The 23344-nt window shown below is 39.0% G+C and overlaps 1 protein-coding gene and 1 non-coding gene across 2 annotated transcripts in view; one reads left to right on the top strand and one right to left on the bottom strand.

Moving 5' to 3' along the window:
• IHO1 (interactor of HORMAD1 1) overlaps positions 1–23344 on the bottom strand; it is a 35780-nt gene that overhangs the window by 7209 nt on the left and 5227 nt on the right. Inside the window, exons 2-6 of the mRNA XM_043590374.1 lie at positions 22015–22085; positions 18052–18226; positions 16082–16245; positions 2827–2875; positions 2551–2638 (exon numbers count right to left, since the gene is read on the bottom strand). Of these exons, the coding sequence (XP_043446309.1) occupies positions 2551–2638; positions 2827–2875; positions 16082–16245; positions 18052–18226; positions 22015–22070 (532 nt within the window). The 5' untranslated portion in view covers positions 22071–22085. The remainder of the gene's footprint in view (positions 1–2550; positions 2639–2826; positions 2876–16081; positions 16246–18051; positions 18227–22014; positions 22086–23344) is intronic.
• Positions 13494–13597, top strand: LOC122488795. The gene has a single exon (XR_006298719.1). It is a non-coding gene; the product is annotated as a U6 spliceosomal RNA (small nuclear RNA).

Genomic DNA, 23344 nt, shown 5'->3' with positions numbered 1-23344 from the left:
CAGATGAGATTCTGATGCTTTTGCACTGATGGCCAGTAATTTTCCTTTTACACACTCCGTAGTTTTGCTTTTCCTGTTGTGCCAGTGAAAGCCTGATGAAAGTCTGGGAGCCTCCATCTTTAAGAAGAGATTCCTCAGTCTCTCATTTTTGGGGGGGATACCCTCCCCAATTTTCACTGACTGGTCACACTCCTCCACAAGATGTGTCCTGGAGTAAACTATGTACACACGAGCAGTACCTTACTGTTATTATTTAACAATGAATAGATATTTCCATTTCAACATAGTTCACAAAGATAGACCTCATTCTTCTTAATGATTATATGTGCTTTGCTTAAGAAGACACTGCTGCACTCCAAAATTATAAAAATGTTGCCCATGCTTTCTTATAGTTTTTTTTTTTTTTTTAATTTGAGAGAGAGAGAGCATGCATGTGCTTGAGGTGGGGAGAAGGGCAGAGGGAGAGAGAACCGTAAGCAGACTCCATGCTCAGCACAGAGGCCAACACAGGTGTCTATCCCACAACCCTGGGATCATGACCTGAGCCGAAAACAAGAGTTGGACACTCAACCAACTGAGCCACCCAGGAGCTCCTCTTATAGCTCTTTTTATGACTTAATAATTACACTTAATATATTGATTCATATGGAATTTATTTTTATGTAGAGTTATCTATTTTCCAAAAGAGACATTTTCTGATTTTCAGTACAGCCCCTCATTTTTATTTTCCTAATGATCGTATATTTCAATAGAACCGATACCTATTAGATTGTACTGCTCTCTACTAAGGCTAACTAAACCTAAACTAAAGTAGGATGTGAATGGCCTTGGCAATTCATTCTATTACTCTGGTTCTTGGTCCTCAGCTAAAGAACAAGAGGAGTTAGATTAGATGCCTTTGAGTGATCCTTCTGGTTGAACAGGCAGACTGTGACTAGGGAAAGATTTCATGACCTCATTCTGTGAAGGCGCCAATTACATAATAGCACAAGAGAGTACTTTCATACAACATCTTTTCTCTTCCCCTTTCCCTTACAAGCCACAGTCAGTGCATACTGAGGGATGAAGAATGTATTGACTGGCAAATTCAGGGCTTCAGGTCAGCTGGACTGGGCCAGACCAGATGATGATAGAGGATTTGTCTGGTTCCTCTTTCAATGACTAACTTCCTGATCCTCATCACTACCTACCAAGAAAGGGAATGACTCTGGACAGACTACTTGTGCTCATTTTCAAGAATGATCTGGCTTTCTAATTAATATGATGCTACACTGTCTGTTACTGTTTTCCCTATCAATGTGGCTCCTTCTCCTAAATCTTACCCTCTAAAAAGGAACCGTCAGGGGTGAAGGATTGGGACCCCTATGCCTACTATAAGCCAGACCCAGTTCTAGTCCTCACTCTGCCTTGACCTTGTATTGGGACTTAAGCACTTCCATTTCCCGTACTGGACTAAGAATGTCACATTTTTGCTGCAACCCTCCTTTTGCATTTCACCTAGTTTTAAATGTAGAAAGCGAGAAGAGTACTCTCCTTGGACACTTCCAAATGAGTTATTCTATCATGTTACACAAAGGAAGCATTCCTGATTTGCTTCTGCTCTTTGTCTTGTTACTTCTTGTGAGGATAATAGTCCCAGGCTTCCAGAACTGATTTCCAAACAGATGCACAGTTGCCCTGTGTGGGGGATACCCAGGTTGGAAGCCAGCAGACAGTACAGTGCTTTTTTTACAGACAGATGGAGATTAATTTCTAAGCCACACAAAGGCATTAATTTTTGTAAATCATGAGCAATCCATCCCAAAGCATTTAAATAAGTTGACTTCAATTTGTTTAAAATAAAAAATAAACACACAGAGAAATGCAAACAAGTGCAGATGCAGTCATCATCTTGCCATTTAGCTGAGAAGCTGTTGGTTCTACAGAGGTGTCCACCTAAGGAGAGCTGTGTTATGGCTCTCTTCTGTTTAGTAAGAGCCAGGACCATGGTTTTATCTAAACATAAATCACTACTTGGCAGAGCATGGGACTTTACAAACCACTAACTATAACTGAAATGGAGAAAGATGCTGTGATTCACTACGGAATAGCTCTCACTGAAACCAAGACAGAAAGAAGAAGAGGCGGTGACTGGAGTATTTCTAACTCCAAAGTCAGCAGAGTCTTTATTTCTAAGTCCTAAGGGAACAATGTCTTTACAGACAGCATAACCAGCAATTCATTTGGGACTCAGGGATGCTGCTGATTCACTTCAGGCAGTGAGATGAGAAATCTGGCAGAGCTAGCCTACCCAGAGGCAGTGGGGTTACTGGGTGGAGGATTAGTGGTTCACAGAGGGCATCTAAGGACCAGGAACATCCCCATACATAGGGGTTCCTACTATCCAGTTCAGCGTGCTCCACATCACTTCAAGACTAACCTTATGTACCCATTCTCTCATCTGAAATACTGTGAAACCTCACCACTGGCAGAAACATGGCTAGGGTCAGAAAGTTCAGTTCTCTGCTCACTAGTGCCCTCTGCTGATAACCTCAAACACGAGATACTCACATGTCTTGGCCACAGTCTCCAAACAATCTAAAATAGATTGACTTCTTGAACTGAGATGTTCCTCAGACTTTTCCACAGATGCCTGCAACTAAGAAACCCGAAATTAAGAAAAAATTCAGACTGTTGCCTTATTTTACTAACTTGGAGTATTGTCATTTAATGATAAAAAAAAGTTAAAATCTTGCTATTCTATTTGAATTAAGGTCAATGCAATGTAACTATTAAACTTCTTAAAACGTAAAATGTTCTAATTTCTTGACATGTAGCTATACTTACCTTGTGAATGCTTTCTCTGATATGGGAAATGAAGTTGTATAGAGTCTCACTAGAATGAGCAAGAAAAAAAAGAAAATGAATCTTTGTGAAATACTGAAAATGTACCAGAATCAATTCCATGAACATGGCAGGCTGTAAAACAGTGCTTAGTTAGAGCTGGGAGACTCAACCCTGAAAAACCTTAGTGTCCAGCTATAAAAAAATTAGAACATAGACTTTCCATGACCATTGCCAAAGCAAACCACTTTTTTCTTTTTAAAATCTACTCTAGGGGCACCTGGGTTGCTCAGTTGGTTAAGCATCTGAATCCTGATATGGGATCAGGTCATGATCTCTCAGTTGTGAGACTGAGTCCCACATCAAGTCCCACGTCAAGTCCGGTGCCAGGCTCCGAGCTGATCATGGAGCCTACTTGGGATTCTCTCTCTCCCTCTCTCTCTGCCCCTCCCCCCTCATTCTCTCTCTCTCTCTCTCTCTCTCTCTCTCTCTCAATAAATAAATGAACATTTAAACCTGCCAGATACCAAAAAAAGAAGAAGAAAATAAAATTTACTCTATATGTATCTTTAAAAAGGTTAAATATTAGGGGCACCTGGGTGGCTCAGTAGGTTAAGCATCCAACTCTTGGTTTTTAGCTCAGGTCATGATCTCAGTTTTGTAGATTCAAGACCCACATTGGGTTCTGTGCTCTACCCCTCCCCAACTCACACTGTCTCTGTCTCCCTCAAAATACATAAAACTTAAAAAAAAATTTTTTTTTTTTGCTAATTTTTATTTTTAGCAACTCAAGTAATTACTACAGTAAAACAGGCCAGCTTTTATTTTTATAGCAACAATGGCTTCAGAAGATAGTGATTTCTTTCTGGTAGTACAAAATTCCTGGATATATCTTAGTCTAAAGACTATTATTTTGACTGTAAGAATGGGTAGAGACAATTCTGGGAGCAATAGTAATTTCTAATGAAAAAGAAACTATTACAATTATTCCTCAAATGAATATCCCACTTTTGAAAAGATTCATACATGGATTATCATGAAAAATTTTACAGATTTTGTTTCTCTAATCTACACAATATAAACGCAAACATCAATTTTTAAATCCAAATAGAACTACTATTCGTACCAAGTCTTTTGGATACTCAACCTACTGAGTCAGCCAGGTGCCCCTAACATTTTCCTTTTAAAGTCAGTCTAATTGTTCTATAAAATTTTCATTTTATTTTATTTACTTATCTTTTTTTTTTTTTTTTTTTTGAGAGAGAGAGAGAGCATGAAAGCAGGGGAGAGGGGCAGAGACAGAGTGAGAGAGAATCCTAAGCAGGCTCCATGCCCAGCACAAAGTCCGACACAGGGCTCCTTCCCACAATGCTAGGATCATGACCTGAGCAGAAATCAAGTTGGACACTTAACCAACTGAGTCACCCAGGCCCCCTCACCCCCTGCATCAAATCTCTTAAAAGCAATATATAAAGTGATATGGCAATAGGAGCAATGCTTTAGAAATTTTGAAGAAAAATAATGAACCAATCTAGAATTCTAATTTGCAATCAAGTGTGAGGGGAAAGTAAAGAATTTCAGATATGCAAGTTCTCAAAAAATTACTTAGGTGCCATGCATCTGTTGTCAGGAAGTTTCTGGAATATATGCTCCACCAAATCCAAGGAGTAAACTAAGAAAGAAAAGGATCCAAGTAGCAGAGAATCCAACATTGGAGAGAAGAGGTAGGAATGCCTAGGACAATGGTGAAGGGAAGATTCAGAATGACAGCTGCACTGCAGAGCAAGTTCAGATAAGAATTAGGAAGAATGACTCTGAGAAGAAAATGACACTGAAAGAATTTCTGATGTGTTTGAATATAAAACAAAGAGCTTTTCAAATTTAATTTTATTTATTAAAAAATTTTTTTAATGTTTATTTATTTTTGAGAGAGAGAGAGAGACAGAGACAGAGCATGAGTGGGAAAGGGCAGAGAAAGAGGAGACACAGAATCTGAAGCAGGCTCCACACAGCTCGATGTGGGGCTTGAACTCATGGACCATGAGATCATGACCTGAGCCAAAGTTGGACACTTAACCAACTGAGCCACCCAGGCACCCCAAACAAGGAGCTTTTTAACTAAAAGTTCTGTGTAGAATTTGGGGAAAGACAGATTCCTACATAGAAAACTCAGCAAAAAAGAAAACAAGACAATTTTTAACATTAGGAAAATATAATCATAATATATATAATTTTTCTAGGCTATCCAGATAAGGATTTAAAGATTGAGAAGTGATTTAACTGAGGGACACCCGGGTGGCTCAGTTGGTTAAGCGTCTAACTTCAGCTCAGGTCATGATCTCACGGTCTGTGAGTTCGAGCCCCGCGTCAGGCTCTGTGTTGACAGCCTAGAGCCTGTTTCTGATTCTGTGTCTCCCTCTTTCTCTGCCCCTCCCCTGCTCACACTCTGTCTCTCTGTCTCAAAAATAAATAAACATTAACAAAAATTTTTTTTAAAAAAGAAAAGTAATTTAACTGAAAATGTCCATACAACTATATCGAGATGATGGAAGAGGAGAAGTTTATGATGGAGGAGGCAGAGAAGCAACTTTTTATTCCAGGGTAGTGAGTCATTCTCTGAAGCTGAAAAATCAATAAATGATAATATAAGTTATCTAACATATGCCATAAGATATATGGAGGTTAAGTACTGTCATAGCTAAAAAGGTTGCAATTTGGTTGCAAAAAGGAAAAGGGAATTAGAAGTGGAGAAAGAGGGGTGCCTGGGTGGCTCACATCTGACTCTTGATTTGGGCTCAGGTCATGATCTCATAAGTTCGTGGGTTTGAGCTCCATGTTGGGCTCTGCACTCTCAGTGGGGAGCCTGATTGGAATTTTCTCTCTCCCTTTCTCTCTACCTCTTCCCTGCTCCCTGCTCATTCTCTCTCTCTCAAAACAAATAAATAAACTTAAAAAAAAAAAAAGAAATGGATAAAGATAGGCCTGGTGTTTTTCATTATAATCCTAATTATATTTTTAAAAAACTATGTACATGTAATAACTTGATTGAAAAAATACATAAAATTTTAAAGATGTCTAAAGTCTAATAATGCTACCAAAATGCTGCCCATGAAAGCCTCTATTAAATATAATATGTAACGACCTCACTCCTTATTAGTACAATTGGAAACCAATGTTCCCAACATGAAACTATATTATACAAATTAAATACTGTTTGTATATAATTTTATATTGAAATGTTTTATATATATCTGATAGCTCCCATTACCTTAACTGTTTTTTAATCCTTTTTTTATGAAATTTATTGACAAATTGGTTTCCATACAACACCCAGTGCTCATCCCAAAAGGTGCCCTCCTCAATACCCATCACCCACCCTCTCCTCCCTCCCACCCCCCATCAACCCTCAGTTTGTTCTCAGTTTTTAACAGTCTCTTATGTTTTGGCTCTCTCCCATTCTAACCTCTTTTTTTTTTTTCCTTCCCCTCCCCCATGGGTTCCTGTTAAGTTTCTCAGGATCCACATAAGAGTGAAACCATATGGTATCTGTCTTTCTCTGTATGGCTTATTTCACTTAGCATCACACTCTCCAGTTCCATCCACGTTGCTACAAAAGGCCATATTTCATTTTTTCTCATTGCCACGTAATATTCCATTGTGTATATAAACCACAATTTATTTATCCATTCATCAGTTGATGGACATTTAGGCTCTTTCCATAATTTGGCTATTGTTGAGAGTGCTGCTATGAACATTGGGGTACAAGTGGCCCTATGCATCAGTACTCCTGTATCCCTTGGATAAATTCCTAGCAGTGCTATTGCTGGGTCATAGGGTAGGTCTATTTTTAACTGTTTTTTAATCCTTGATTACACCTTGTCTGAATTGAAATGTCAAGTTCTGATTTATCCAAAGTCCTTAAAAGATGCTTAGTAAAGAGAGTAAAAACATTGAGTGCTTGATAATTGAAACTTTCATTAAAAGCTACTGTTCATTTGGAAGCAATTATTATTCTTTACCAAAATAAAATAAAAAAGAATGCTCAAAAATAGAGATTTCCCATCTGCCCCAATATTATGTATAAGTTCATGGAAGTCAACTGTGACCTAATCTTTTCTCTAGAAAAAGTCAATTGGGAAATTCTGTTCATCTGAGCTAAAACGCACACGCACACGCACACACACACACACACACACACGCGCGCGCACACACACACACAACCTATTTTTAAGAATGGAAGGAAGTTTTTTACTGCCCTATGTTGAATTATTTTGCTTTGAAAATCCACTCATTTATTCAACAACTATTTATTGAGCCCTCTTTTATGACAGGTCTTTGGTTATAAGTTTTAGTGATGTGGAGTGAAACTCAACTCCCTACCTTCAAGGAGCTTACCTAGCTAATGTTTTTAATGCAGTTTCAAAATCCATTCAAATTGAATGATCTTTATTTAAAAAAATGATCGAAGCTTATTGAATCAAATATGCTTATTGAGATGTTCATTAACAATGTATTTAAGTAAATTATAGTACATGCAGAGCTGACAGCAACCTCGCATGAAGACATAGCTGTATCAATTGCTTACAGTCAGCATTTGTTCTGAATGGTGAGTGTTCAAGCTGTATTTTTTAAATGTTTATTATTTTTGAGAGAAAGACCTTGAAGGGGGAGGGGCAGAGACAGAGGGGGACAGAGGATCCAAACTGGGCTCTGCAGTGACAGCAGTGAGCCCGATGGGGACTCAAACCCATAAACTGCATGGGGGACTCAAACTCACGAACTGAGAGATTATGACCTGAGCAAAGTCAGACACTCAACTGACTGAGCCATACTGACTGAATAATACTATATTCTTACAATAAAGTAAGCTAAAGAAAAGAAAATGTTAAGAAAACCATAAGAAAAAATATTTACAATACTGTAATATAAAAATTTGCATATAAGCAGATCTGCACAGTTCACACCTGTGTTGTCCAAAGGTCAACTGTATTTGTCCTTCTGTGTCTGACTTATTTAACATAACATCCTCAGGTTCATCCATATTGTCACAAGTGACAGAACTTCTTTCTTTTTTAAGGCTGAAGACTATCCCATTATATGTATATACCACTTTTTCTTTATCTGTTCATTCACTGATTGACATTTAGGTTACTCCCATCTCTTGCATATTGTAAATAATGCTGAAATGAATATGGCAGTGCAGATATCTCTTTGAGATACTGATATAATTCCTTTGGACATATACTTAGAAATGGGGTTGCACCAATTTACATTCCCACCATCAATATATAAGGATTCCCTTTTCTCCACATCCTTGCCAACACTTATAAACAAACAAACAAACAAACAAACAAATATTTTATAATAGTCATCCTGATTGATGTAAGATGATATTTCATTGTGGTTTTGATTTGCAATTCCCTGGTGACTAGTGATGTTGAGCACCTTTTCATACACCTGTTGGCCATTGTATGTCTTCTTTACATATGTGTATATTCAGTTCCTTTGGCCATCTTTCAACTGGGCTATTTGTTTTTACACTATTGAACTGTAGGAGTTCTTGGGGCGCCTGGGTGGCGCAGTCGGTTAAGCATCCGACTTCAGCCAGGTCACGATCTCGCGGTCTGTGAGTTCGAGCCCTGCATCAGGCTCTGGGCTGATGGCTCGGAGCCTGGAGCCTGTTTCCGATTCTGTGTCTCCCTCTCTCTCTGCCCCTCACCCGTTCATGCTCTGTCTCTCTCTGTCCCAAAAATAAATAAACGTTGAAAAAAAAAATTTAAAATTTGAACTGTAGGAGTTCCTTATATATTTATTAACAGTTTATCAGATATATGGTTTACAAATATTTTCTACCATTCCATAGGCTGCCTTTTCATTTTGCTGATTATTTCCTTTGCTGCATAGAAATGTTTTAGTTTGATGTAATCCCACTTGTCTATTTTGGGTTTTGATGATTGTGCTTCTGGTATCATATTCAACAAATCATTCAGAAAGCTAATGTCAAGAAACTTTTTACCTATGTTTTTCTTCTAGGATTTCTACAGCCTCAAGTCTTATGTTTAAGTCTTTAATCCATTTTGAGTTGATTTTTATGCATGGTATAGGATAAAAGTCCTTTTTCATTTTTTTGCATATGGATCCAGTTTTTCCAACACCATTTGTTGAAAAGATTAATATTTCCCCATCATGTATTCTTGGCACTCTCTCATGCTGTATTAAATATTTAAAACATAACATTTGAAAGGTCTATATGATAGAATACAGTGAAATCATTAGAAATGATTTTGTAGATGAAACAGAAACATAATCATTAAAGATTACTGAATTTAAAAAGCAGATTGAAAAACAGTCCATAGGAAATGATACCATTTTTTATTTTTTTAAATACATAAAAATAGAGCAGAGTTATATAAAACGTTGTTAATGGTGGTTCACAGAGTAAGCTGATTCAAAAGGCACGATTGAGAATCTGACAGACGGCAAGATCTCTGCCCAAAATTCCCACTCAGCTTAGATGTGCTCCTTTGGATAGAGTCTTTCCTGACTCTCCCAGTCAGAGGTGGGAGCCAATCCTCATGCCTTCAAAGCATTTGGATGCAGGCTCTACTACACCATTTACAACTTTGTATTTAGAGTAGGAAGTCCAGAGTCTTCATTTTAGGCTGGTTTGTATCTGACTCTATTTTCTGTTTAAGTAGTTCCTCAGGTTAGGGATCCTGGGGAGAAGAGCCTCTTTTTTCCTCTAGAGGTTGAAGTGCCAGGGACTTGCTTTCTTAGCCTAGGTTCTTTTCTCACATATAACTTGCAGACCAGGAGTCAGGAGAAAAAGACCGTGAGTTCTCTCTCTAGTGGCTGTGGCTCCAGTAGAAGGAAGATAGAGCTCCAGGGTAATGGTAAAAGTGTACAGGATGACATTGGCTACTACACTGGACAGGAGTGGGCAGCAGAATCTGTACTGGCACAGCAGTTCATCTTTTCATTCTCTTAACAGTGATTGTTGCAGAGCAAGCATTTTAAATTTTGCTTAAAAACAAACAGAGGGGCACCTGGGTGGCTCAGTGGGTTGAGCACCTGACTTCGGCTCAGGTCATGATCTCATGGTTTGTGAATTCAAGGTTCTGTGCTGACAGCTCAGAGCCTGGAGCCTGCTTCGGATTCTGTGTCTCCCTTTCTCTCTGCCCTTCCCCCACTCCTGCTCGCTCACTCGCTCTCTCTCTCTCTCTCTCTCTCTGCCTCTCAAATAAATGTTAAAAAATTAAAACAACAACAACAACAAACAAACAGAGGCGCTTGGGTGGCTCAGTCAGTTGAGTGTCCGACTCTTGATTTCTGCTCAGATCATGGTCTCGTGGTTCATGGGATCAAGCGTCGCATCAGGCTCCACACTGACAGTGTGAAGCCTACTTGGGATTCTCTCTCTCCCTTTCTCTCTCTGCCCCTCCCCTGCTCACATACACATATTCTCTCAAAGTAAAATAAATAAACATTTAAAAAACAAACAAACAAAACCCCAGGAAACTCAAAGCCAGAACTTTCATACTTTGAATTCAGGTTTCCTTCCCCAATCTACCTGCTACCATTTACTTTTCATAGTCCTCAAACGCCACATGAACTGTATTTAGGGCTTTTAGGTGCATTCAGTGGGAGAGATGGGATGGAGTATGCTTACTTTGTCATACCCAGAACCACAACCCATTCAAATATTCTCTTAAAAAATTCCTTTTCCATTGAAATGAACTTATTTCTATTGCTTACAAACAATAACTCTGGTCTAATTGTATAATTTATCCAACAAATGCCTGTTTTCCTAACCAGACTAACAACTTCAAAGACAAGTTTGTAGTACTGGGCCCAGCACAGTGTTTATTTAATGAATGAATGAAAGAATCTCACTATGGTAATCAACAATTATTGAAAGAACATGGTTATTTTTATAATCTATTTGTCATTCTTAGGTGATTCATTAGTTATGAGACTAATCTGTTTTCTCAAATATTACAGGCAAAAAACAATAATCCGGGTAATGGCCATCCACTGGTGTACCCAGAGTCCTCCTTTAATGGGGAACTGATTCTTTATGCATCCAAAAAGTGGTTCTGGTGAGGATTTCCGGTCACACCTCCCTCCTTTCACCCCTGTGACCTAAGCAAGCCTACCAGAAGCCTCCACTAGGATTTTTCAAATTCAAACAATGGAAAAAGAATCCCATTCTTTGTGTTGGTAGGAAGCTGGTCTTTAACAGGAAATAACAAAGAATAGATGGACAGAGAAGCACAGAAAAGAGATTCTGATTTGATTTCATTTCCTGTCCTTCCCAGATTGGTTAAAAGAGTTAATATATCCTCTGTTTTGTCAAAGCTAGTTTGAGGTGAGTTTTTATTTGTCACCAAAAGAGTCGTAACAAACGCAATCTGAAAGCTTAGGCTTCTTTTGAGATTTCTTACCCTCCATAAGCCCTTTCTATACGTTTGGGAAAATATGTATTTTCAAAACACAATATGTAAATCCATGTCATATAAGTTTGTAGCATCTCTTATGTTTGAATCCTGCACCGTGTCTTACCACTTTCATGTTTCCATATTTACAGCGGTATGCTTTCTTTCTCTCATTTAAAAATTTCTCAATCCTTTTCACCACATTTTTTTTAAGTAGGCTCCACACCCAACATAGGGTTTGAACTCATGACCTTGACATCAAGAGTTGCATGTTCTACTAAGTCAGCCAGGTACCCCATTCTTACCACATTTCTGACAAGCACTTATTGACAAAAAAAATCTAAAATCTAGAATCTTGGGTCTTATTTTTGCCAGAATTTATTAAAATTATGATTTTTGTTGCCTACATAATAGTCAATATCTTAAGCTTGATTTTTTTCATGGAGATTCTTCAGAGTCCTCATAATTTGTTCTCTCTGTATAAATGTTATATATATTTTTGCTATCTTGTAAATAATTGTTAACAGAAACTCATTTCACTACAAAAAAAAAAGGAAATGATATAGGGAGAGTGAGCAAGGAAGGAAGAAAATATCGAAATAAACTTCACATTTCAAAAAACCTTTTTTAGCTGCAGAAATCTTTTTTTTTTTAAGTAATCTCTGTTGGGGAACCTGGGTGTCTCAGTTGGTTACGTGTCTGACTTCAGCTCAGGTCATGATCTCACGGTTCATGGGTTTGAGCCCCATGTCAGGCTCTGTGCTGACAGCTCAGTGCCTGGAGCCTGCTTCAGATTCTGTGTCTCCCTCTCTCTCTGCCCCTCCCCAGCTTGGATTCTGTTTGCCTCTCTCTCTTTCCAAAAATAAATAAACATTTAAAAAAGTAATAAATTAAAAAAAAATCTCTGGGCCCAACATGGGGCTCAAACTCACAACCCCAGGATGAAGGGTCACATGCTCTACCAAATGAGTTGGCCAGCCTGCCCCTGCTGCAGAAATCTTAATCAAATAAGATATAATCCCATGCCCAGAGGGAAAAAAATTAACACTGATCTATTTGAAGAAGAAAGTGAGTATAGCTTCTCATCTGCAGTACCCTACCATAGCCAAAAGGGGCCTCTGAGAAACTGGTAGGGTCCTAGAGCCTGAATTCCTAGGGGAAAGAAGTCTCTCAATGTCTGGAAAATGTTTATTTACCAATAGAATCAAACACTCCAAATAGAGCATTTTGCTTTTCTCACTAAAGGAAGATAGGTATTCAAGAGAAAGGATACTTAGTCTAAGAATTCTTTAAGAGGGGCTCCTGGGTGGCTTGGTCTGTTAAGCATCTGACTTTGGCTTAGGTCATGATCTCAGGGTTCATGGGTTTGAGCCCTGCGTTGGGCTCTGTGCTGACAGCTCAGAGCCTAGAGTCTGCTTCAGATTCTGTCTCCCTCTCTCTGCCCCTCCCCCACTCATGCTATCTCTCAAAAAAAAAATGTTTAAAAAATTAAAAACAAAAGAACTTTTAAAGAAATTCTGGCTCTTTCAACATAAAAATAGTAGTGGTGACACTAAGTGATACATCTTCACTGTCACAGAAATAATAAAGTATATCTGTGCTTGAAAGTTAGGATTTCATGATATGTAAAGATGTTGCCCTGATAACTTAGTACCCAAAAATGAACAAGTTAATATCCTCAGTGACTTCAACTTATTTATTTACAAATTAATATAGCAGCCCTAATTTATCTCATGTATTTGCTAAGGTAAATGAGTAAATATAAAACTAACAAATAAGGGGTGCCTGAGTAGCTCAGTCGGTTAAGCATCTGACTTCAGCTCAGGTCATCTCACAGTTTGTGGGTTTGAGCTCTGCATGGGACTCTGCACTGACAGCTCAGAGCCTGCAGCCTGCTTCAGATTCTGTGTCTCCCTCTCTTTCTTCCCCTCCCCTGCTCCTGCTCTGTCTCTCTCTCTCTCTCTCTCAAAAATAAATAAACATTAAAAAAAAAAAAAACTTAAGTTAAGACTATATGTAAAATTTAGGGTCTGTCTTAAAAAATACCAACATGTTGCGGCACCTGGCTGGCTCAGTTGGTGGAGCATGTGACTCAATCTCAGGGTTGTGGGTTACAGCCCCATGTTGGGTATAGAGATTACTTAAAAATAAAATCTTTTTAAAAAATACCAACATTTCAAAGTGAGAAAATCAGCCTGAATAGTCTGCATCAGCTTTTTAAAGAATTCATGGGCTGTGCTCACTTCAGCAGTACATATACTAAAATTGAAATGATACACAGATTAGCATGGTCCCTGAACAAGGATGACAGGCAAATTCGTGAAGCATTCCATATTAAAAAAAAAGAAAGAAAGAAAAAGGAAAAAAAAATTCATGTGCTACATTCTTGACCCTGAAACAACTTTTTTTTAAATTTAATTTATTTTTTAAATTTATACCCAAGTTAGCTAGTTAGCATATAGTGCAACAACGATTTCAGGAGTAGATTCCTTAATGGCCCTTACCCATTTAGCCCATCCCGCCCTCCCACAACCCCTCCAGTAACCCTCTGTGTGTTCTCCATATTCAAGAGTCTCTTATGCTTTGTCCCCCTCCCTGTTTTTATATTATTTTTGTTTCCCTTCCCTTATGTTCATCTGTTTTGTATCTTAAAGTCCTCATATGAGTGAAGTCATATATTTATCTTTCTCTGACTAATTTCACTTAGCATAATACCCTCCAGTTCCATCCACATAGTTGTAAATGGCAAGATTTCATTCTTTTTGATTGCCAAGTAATACCCTATTGTGTGTGTGTGTGTGTGTGTGTGTGTGTGTGTGTACATCTTCTTTATCCATTCATCCATCGATGGATATTTGGGCTCTTTCCATATTTTGGCTATTGTCGATAGTGCTGCTATAAACATTGGGGTGCATGTTTCCCTTCGAAACAGCATACCTGTATCCCTTGGATAAATACCTAGTAGTGCAATTGCTGGGTCATAGGGTAGTTCTAGTTTTAATTTTTTGAGGAACCTCCATTCTGTTTTCCAGAGTAGCTGCACCGGTTTGCATTCCCACCAGCAGTGCAAAAGAGATTCTCTTTCTCCGCATCCTTGCCAACATCTGTTGTTGCCTGAGTTGTTAATGTTAGCCATTCTGACAGGTGTGAGGTGGTATCTCATTGTGGTTTTGATTTGTATTTCCCTGATGATGAATGATGTGGAGCATTTTTTCATGTGTCGGTTGGCCATCTGGATGTCTTCTTTGGAGAAGTGTCTATTCATGTCTTTTGCCCATTTCTTCACTGGATTATTTGTTTTTTGGGTGTTGAATTTGAGAAGTTCTTTATAGATTTTGGATATTAACCCTTTCTGATACATCATTTGTAAATATCTTCTTCCATTCTGTAGGTTGCCTTTTAGTTTTGCTGATTGTTTCCTTTGCTGTGCAGAAGCTTTTTATTTTGATGAGGTCCCAGTAGTTCATTTGTGCTTTTGTTTCCCTTGCTTCCGGAGAAGTGTTAAGTAAGAAGTTGCTGCGGCCAACGTCAAAGAGATTTTGCCTGTTTTCTCCTCAAGGATTTTGATGGCTTCCTGTCTTACATTTAGGTCTTTCATCCATTTTCAGTTTATTTTTATGTATGGTTAAGAAAGTGGTCCAGGTTCATTTTTCTGCATGTCACTGTCCAGTTTTCCCAGCACCAGTTGCTGAAGAGACTGTTTTTATTCCATTGGATATTCTTTCCTCTTTGTCAAAGATTAGTTAGCCATATGTTTGTGGGTCCATTTCTGGGTTTTCTATTCTGTTCCATTGATCCGAGTGTCTGTTTTTGTGCCAAAAACAACTTTTTAAATGTTTTTTTTTTAACATTTATTTATTTTTGAGACAGAGAGAGAGAGAGCATGAACAGGGGAGGGTCAGAGAGAGAGAGACACACAGAATCCAAAGCAAGCTCCAGGCTCTGAGCTGTCAGCACAGAGCCCGACGTGGGGCTCGAACCCACAGACCGTGAGATCATGACCTGAGCTGAAATCGGACGCTTAACCGATTGAGCCACCCAGGCGCCCCCAAAAACAACTTTTTAAAAAGATATATTTTTTAATGTTTATTTATTTTTGAGAGTGAGTGAGACAGACTGCAAGTGAGGGTAGGGGCAGAGAGAGAGGGAGATACAGAATCTGAAGTAGGCTCTGAGCTGTCAGCAGAACCTGACATGGGGCTTGAAGTCACAAACCACAAGATCATGATGTGAGCAGAAGTTGGATGCTGAACTGACTGAGCCACCCAGGCACCCCTTAATACATTTTTTTTTGTTTATTTATTTTGAGAGAGAGAGAGAGAGAGAGAGAGAGAACAAGCAGAGGAGCGGCAGAGAGAAGGAAAGACAGCATCCCAAGCAGGCTCCATGCCATCAGCCACAGAGCCTGATGCAGGACTCAAACTCATCAACAGTGAGATCATGGTCTGAGCTAAAATCAAGAGTCAGATGCTTAACTGACTACACCACCCAGGTGCCCAACCATAAAACAACTTTTATCTAATTTCCCAATTGTGATGATCTGAAAAGATAAAAGGGCAGAATTTTAGGCAGAATAAACATCATTACTTGAATATTGTATTTCTCTAATAAAGTCCTTTTCAGGGGGGCCAGAACTGTGGCAGCCATATTCAAATCTGCCATAAGTCACATTGACAACTAAGCAAATAAAGAGTAATTATTAGCTGAGCTATAAAGGCAAGAGTGCTAATATGCTAAAATAGAATTACTTGACCGTTAATATTCTATTTTCTGTTTCCTTCAGAAAAGATGAGCTGTCACATCCACTTGAAAGGTTTGCATACCTGTCACATTTGTCTTTTGCCCTTTTCTTTTTCTCCTCAAATTGTTCCAAGAGGCCCTTTGATTTTCCAACTGACAAAGGAAGAGGAAATAAGCCTCTATCATTTGTATTTCCTCCAAATAGCTGGGGTTTTGTCTGGTATTTTGTGAAAATACTTGGTTCACTCTGTTAAATGAAAAAAAAAACATAGCATTTCATACATGCAAATATTTATAGCATTCACTATTTTCTACATAATATAGTCACATTTAAGTGTAAACAATAACATTAAAAAACAATATGGCATGTAGTATTTCCTTTTTATTCCATATTCATCAGAAAATCATATTAAAGAAACTGTTTTTATTAATAAGGTTCATGCCTTACCAGCACAGAGATATTTAAAATATCAGCTAATTGGAGTGCCTGGCTGGCTCGGTCAGTAGAGCATGTGACTCTTACTCTCGGGGTCATGAATTCAAGCCCAATGTCAGGTGTGGAGCCTACTTTAAAAAAATAAAATAAAATAAAATATCAGCTAAGATGGCTTAAAATCAGTTGCACAGGGGTGCCTGGGTGGCTCAGTCGGTTAAGCATCCAGCTCTTGATTTCGGCTCAGGTGATGATCTCACGGTTTGTGAGTCTGAGCCCCACATCGGGCTCTGTGCTGATAGTGTGGAGCCTGCTTGGGATTCTCTCTCTCCCTCCCCACCTTTCTCTGCCCGTCTTCCACTTGCTCTCTCTTTCTCTCTCTCTCTCTCTCACACAAAATAAACTTTAAATAACTTAAAAAAAATCAGTTGCACAAATTTGAAGGCAATAACTGAATTATTTATGCTGTCTCTGAGATATGTTAAAGTTTTCACATTAATAGGTTTAACTCAATTACTGTTGAACTAAACTTAATAAATTTCACATGGACTGGACAGTAGGCATGCTGGCATATGGTGAGCCATTTCCTGCATTTGAGGCAACACTTACTCTGAAACATTCAGGGAGTACATATACTCCTTCATATCACTGGGTACCAATTTTTGTATCAAAATACTTATCTGAGAACATACTCTACTATCTTAAAGCACTGACTTAATCTTATCCATGGAGTCTCTGTTTGATGCAGGTTAAGTCTGTATATAAAGTTAAATCTAGTTTTAAACCAAAATAAATAAATATGTAAAAATATTTCTGACCCACTAAAGAAGACAGGCTGGGCTCAGAAAATCGAGGACTCACGAGACTCTATTCTTGATTCTGGCCCTTATTCACTAACCAAGTCCTCAGAATCCTCATGTCCTTCTTCAAGGAAATAATGTAGCATAGTAGACTAAAATCCACAAAGCATCTAAAGTTTCTTAGGAAAAAATGTCCATATAAAATAAAATTTATGTTAATTTATTCCTATTTTTCTAAAGCTCTTCTTTCTTATGAAATTTTCACAAACAATAGTATGTCTTAGAAAATGCCATGCAGGGGCACCTGGGTGGCTTAGTTGGTTAAGCATCTGACTTCGGCTCAGGTCAAGATCTCATAGTTTGTGAATTCGAGGCCCACATCGGGCTCCGTGCTGACAGCTCAGAGCCTGCAGCTTGCTTCAGATTGTGTGTCTCTGTCTCTTTCAGTCCCTACCCCACCCACCCCTGTCTGTGTGTGTGTCTCTCTCTCAAAAAATAAATAAGCATTAAAAAAATTTTTTTTAAAGAAAATATCATGCAATATTTGGCTCCCTCTAAGAGGGTCAAGGTACTGGCAATATTCTATATTGCTTTAGTAATAGAAGAAACTGCAAATTAATATTTTTTTCCATTTCAGACTACCAAATCTGATCCCAAGACTACCGGAGTACTGAATCACCAAACAAGCACAAATCCATTTAGGAGAGTAATCCTTAGAGATGTATAAATCTAAAAAACAATCCAACAGAATAAGTCTTTATAGCTTATCTCCATAATGACTATGAAATGCATGCAGAGCAACTGTGGAAATGAGACTCACGTCCAGAGAATTCTGTTGTGACTGTTTTGGGTATCTCAAGTAGACACCAGAGTCCAAGGGTGCTGACAGAGTCTCTGAACTTTCTGGACAGAACTGTGATCCAAAGAGGAACTGGGAATCACTGAGACTGGAGTGATCAGTCTGATTATTATTCCAGCTAGAGGAATTAGTGGTCCTGAAATTAAGCAAGAAAAGAAAAGTATAGCAAGTAGACAAACATCCTGAACAAATGAAATCATAATTCACAACTATTCATTTCAGAATATCCTGGGCAGAGTACTAGTTTGTTCTGATCTAATCCCCTGCACACTGCCAGTACTACCCACAAAGAAACACAAAGAAATTCTGAATGTCAGACATTTTGATTATAGCAACTTAAGAACAATCTGATGGAAATTCAAACATTAAGGACTGACACTATTACTTGTGGTACAAGAGCACTGTGGGCTATGACACCATTTTGGAGATCAAAGTTCCTGAAATCTTTAGGGATTAAAAGAACATTATCTTTCAAAAAGTTGAATCTATTGGGGCGCCTGGGTGACTCAGTCGGTTAAGTATTGGATGCTTGATTTCAGCTTGGGTTATGATCTCACAGTTTGTGAGTTCAAGCCCCATGTTGGGCTCCGTGCTGATAGTGTCAGCCTGCTTGGGATATTCTCTCTCTCTCTCCCAAAATAAATAAATAATTAAACTTTAAATAAAGTTGAATTTGTTAATCACTAAGGGAATAAAGTAACTGATGCATTAGTCTGAAGTAATAAGCTAGATTTACATATAGCCACATGGATAAGTCTCAAAAATGTAATTTTGAGCACAGAGAGTAAAAATTGAATGAACTCACATATCATTTATATAACCTTTTAAATATACATCATAGCACACCAAACAAGTATGTAACTAAGTGTATAGAAGTGTACAGAACTCTCATTAACTCTCTTAGAGTATGCCTACAGGGAAGGAAGGGACCAGAATTAGAGGGAGAGTGGGAATCATAACAGAAAAAACACAGGACAACTTAGTTATGGACTGAATATTTGTGTCCAAATTACTATGTTGAAGTTCTAATTCCTAAGGTGATAGTATTTGGAAATGGGGTCTTTGGGAGGTAATTAGGGTTAGACATGGTCATAAGGGCAGGCCTTCATGATGAGATTAAGGTCCTTACAATAAAAGATGCCAGAGTTTGCCCTCTCTTTTAAAAAAAAATTTTTTTTAATGTTCATTTATTTTTGAGAGACAGAGACAGAGCACAAGCAGGGAAGGGGAAGATAGAGGAGACACAGAATATGAAGAAGGCTCCAGGCTTCAAGCTGCCAGCAAAGCCTGACGTGGGGCTCGAACCCATGAACCGTGAGATCATGACCTGAGCCAAAGTTGGATGCTTAACTGACTGAGCCACCCAGGCACCCCTCTTTTTTTTTTTAATTTTATGTTTTTATTTATTTTTGAGACAGAGAGAGAGAGAGCATGAGCAGGGGAGAGGCAGAGAGAGGGGGAGACACAGAATCTGAAGCAGGCTCCAGGCTCTGAGCTGTCAGCACAGAGCCCAACGTGGGGCTCGAACTCACAGAGTGTGAGATCATGACCTGAGCTGAAGTTGGACGCTTAACTGACTGAGCCACCCAGGCACCCCCTTTTTTTTTTAAGTTTATATATTTATTCTTTGAGAGAGAGAAAGAGAGAGAGCAGGGGAAGAGCAGAGAGAATCCCAATCCCACTGACAGTGCAGAGCCCAATGCAGGGTGGAACCCACAAACTGTGAGATCATGACCTGAGCTGAAACCAAGAGTTGAATGCTTGACTAACTGAGCCACTCAGACACCTCTCTCTTTCTCTTTCATGTAAGGACACAGAGAGAAGACAGTTGTCTGGAAACCAGGAAGGGAGCCCTCATAAGAAATTATCTGCCTGGCATACGGATCTAGGACTTCCAATCTCCAGAACTGAGGAAATAAATTTCTATTGTTGAAACCATCCAGTTTAGGGTACTTTGTTATGGCAGTCCATCAGACTAATAGGCCTCATCCAGACTGAAGAATATGATCAACTCAGATTTGTGCACAGGAGGATCCATTAAAAATTGTTTTTGAGGGGCACCTGGGTGGCGCAGTCGGTTAAGCGTCCGACTTCAGCCAGGTCACAATCTCGCGGTCCGTGAGTTCGAGCCCCGCGTCAGGCTCTGGGCTGATGGCTCGGAGCCTGGAGCCTATTTCCGATTCTGTGTCTCCCTCTCTCTCTGCCTCTCCCCCGTTCATGCTCTGTCTCTCTCTGTCCCAAAAATAAATAAAAAACGTTGAAAAAAAATTTTTTTTGAAACAAGGTGGTATTCCCTTTCACACCTTTAGTGTCTTATTCTTGCTTGCTCTAAGTACTTCCAGCTGTGGACTTCCAACTTGCTTCCCATAGATATATACATTTAAACCTCACATATGGGGGTACCTGGGTGGCTCAGTCAATTGAATGGCCAACTCATGATCTTGGCTCAGATCATAATCCCACAGTTTGTAGAATCATGCCCCAAGTCCGGTTCTGTGCTGGCAGCCCAGAGCCTGCTTGGGATTCTCTCTCTCCCTCTCTCTCTCTGTCCCTACCCTGCTTGTGCACATTTGCATGAGCTCTCTCTCCTTGTCAAAGTAAATAAACATTAAAAAAAAAGAAACATCTCAATAACAACTTGGGTTACTTAATGCTGTTGTGTAACCTAAAAAAACATGCTTTTTATTAAAATGCACAAACACAAATCATTCCTTTTAATAAAGCTAAATTAAAGTAATTACATAGCATATAAGTACATAATCCAAGCCAACATATACTATTGCAAGACAAAAAGAAACTCTAATAATTCAGCACAGGAAAGAGCAATTATTTTCACTCATAGAACCATTTTCTAAGATTAGCTAAGGTAATGGGCTGCACACATATATTATAATATGGGTTGCATAATCGTTGCTCAAAATAGCTTAAATAGCTCTCTATGACTCCCCTCTTAGGTTAAAGAGAATAATTAGCTGTGCTGGATAAAAAAAAAACAAAAAACTGTGAGCTTCCAGAAACCACGTAGGATTTACATCTTAAAGCCAGGATCTGGAATTTAACAAAGATTTTCTCTGTATCAACTGAAAGCATTTTTTTTCTTTTTGAGAAATAAAAAGCACAATGCTTTAGGTTTTTGCTGAATTAATAACTGTCTTCAGGAAGGTATTAGGAAGAAAAGAAACTAATAATAAAAGCATACCAAAAGCAATTAAAAATCCCTTAAATATATACTAATTCTGGGGCACATCCACCAAGTTAGCAATGGCAAGTCCACTGCATGGCTGATGGACACCAATATAAGTACCTCGGTGGAGTAGTAGAAGGGGCAATATTTCAGTGAGCCTTGTCAACAGCTGGAGTAGCTCTTAACTCCACAGTACCTACAAATGGTACCACACAAATGAATACGTATCTAAACATTGTCTTGATTTGATCCTTGCTGTTTCAATAGAAATCACTCCAACTGAGGTCAGTTTCTAGATTGTTAGGCCATTTCTAATTCTCACAGGCCTCATACTCCAGAGGCCTAGTTCTGGACACAGAGCCACTGCTCAATTAACACAAATAGCTAAATTGACATTGCTTTTATCATCAGAATATAGGCGGAGGGGCGCCTAGGTGGCTCAGTCAGTTAAGCATCCGACTCTGGATCTCAGCTCAGGTCTTGATCTCCGGGTTGTGAGTTCAAGCCCTGCACTGGGTTCCATGATGGGTGTGAAGCCTACTTTAAAAAAAAAGAAAAGAAAAGAAAATAGGCAAAAGGAAAAAGACAAATATGGGAGAGTGTAGCAGTGAAGGGAAAAGAAGGGAAAAAAGCTGTATGAAGTCACCCTATTACTAATAAACTAATAGGAAAGGTAGCCTTTTTCAATGAAATCGATACAACTATAAGACCTTCATTAAGTATCAGAGTATATAACTTACCCAGAACCTGAGGGAATACTGAGCATCTCTTTGATATTCCAGACGTTAAAATTCATTTCTTATGGTTAGCCCTATTGAAAAGAGAGGAATATTAATTTAAAAGGTTAAGTATAACTTACCCCCCAAAGATGACTTTACTGGTGACTGTTATATATGGATGAAGACATTTCAGCAACTATATTCCCATTCAATTGGTGAAAATTCCCATTACCTATGTGTCAGAAACAGGTATTTTGGGGGCACCTGGCTGGGTCAGTCAGTGGAATGTGTGACTCTTGATCTCAGGATTGTGAGTTTGACCCCCCACACTGAGTGTAGAGATTACTTAAAAATAAAATCTTTAGGGGGTGCCTGGGTGGCTCAGTCGATTAAGCATCTGACTTCAGATCAAGTCATGATCTCATGGTTCATGGTATCGGGCCCCGAGTCAGGCTTTGTGCTGACAGCTCAGAGTCTGGAGCCTGCTTCAAATCTGTCTCTCCCTGTCTCTCTCTGCCCCTCCCCTGCTCACACTCTGTCTCTATCAAAAATGAATAAACTTTATGGGGTGCCTGGATGGCTCAACTGGTTAAGCATCCAACTTCAGCTCAGGTCATGATCTCACAGTCTGTGGGTTCAAGCCCCACGTCAGGCTCTGTGCTGACAGCTCAGAGCCTGGAGCCTGCTTCAGATTCTGTGTCTCCTTCTCTCTCTGCCCCTTCCCTGCTTGTGCACTCTCTCTCTCAATCAAAAATAAACATTAGGGGCGCCTGGGTGGCGCAGTCGGTTAAGCGTCCGACTTCAGCCAGGTCATGATCTCGCAGTCTGTGAGTTCGAGCCCCGCATCAGGCTCTAGGCTGATGGCTCGGAGCCTGGACCCTGTTTCCGATTCTGTGTCTCCTTCTCTCTCTGCCCCTCCCCCGTTCATACTCTGTCTCTCTCTGTCCCAAAAATAAATAAACGTTGAAAAAAAAAAAAAGAAACATTTAAAAAAATAAATAAAAAAAAATAAACATTAAAAAAATTTTTTTAATGAATAAACGTTAAAACATTAAAAAAAAATCTTTAGGGGCACCTGGGTGGCTCAGTTCGTTAAGCATCCAACTCCTGATTTCAGCTCAGGTCATGATCTCAGTTTGTGGGATTCAGCCCTGCATCAGGCTCTGCACTGACAGCAAGTAACCTGCTTGGGATTCTCTCTCTCCCCCTCTCCCTGCCTTTTTTTCTCTCTCTCAAAATAAAGAAACCTAAAAAAAAAAAAAGTAGAGTTGGGATAACTGAATAACTACATGAAAAAAGATTAAGATTGGATCTAGTCCTTTCACCATACACTACAAAATATCCAAATGGA

The sequence above is a fragment of the Prionailurus bengalensis genome, chromosome A2 (genome assembly GCF_016509475.1).
Source record: "Prionailurus bengalensis isolate Pbe53 chromosome A2, Fcat_Pben_1.1_paternal_pri, whole genome shotgun sequence".
NCBI lineage: Eukaryota > Metazoa > Chordata > Mammalia > Carnivora > Felidae > Prionailurus > Prionailurus bengalensis.
Note: the sequence above shows the minus strand (reverse complement) of the source record. Positions and strands in the feature narration are given on the sequence as shown.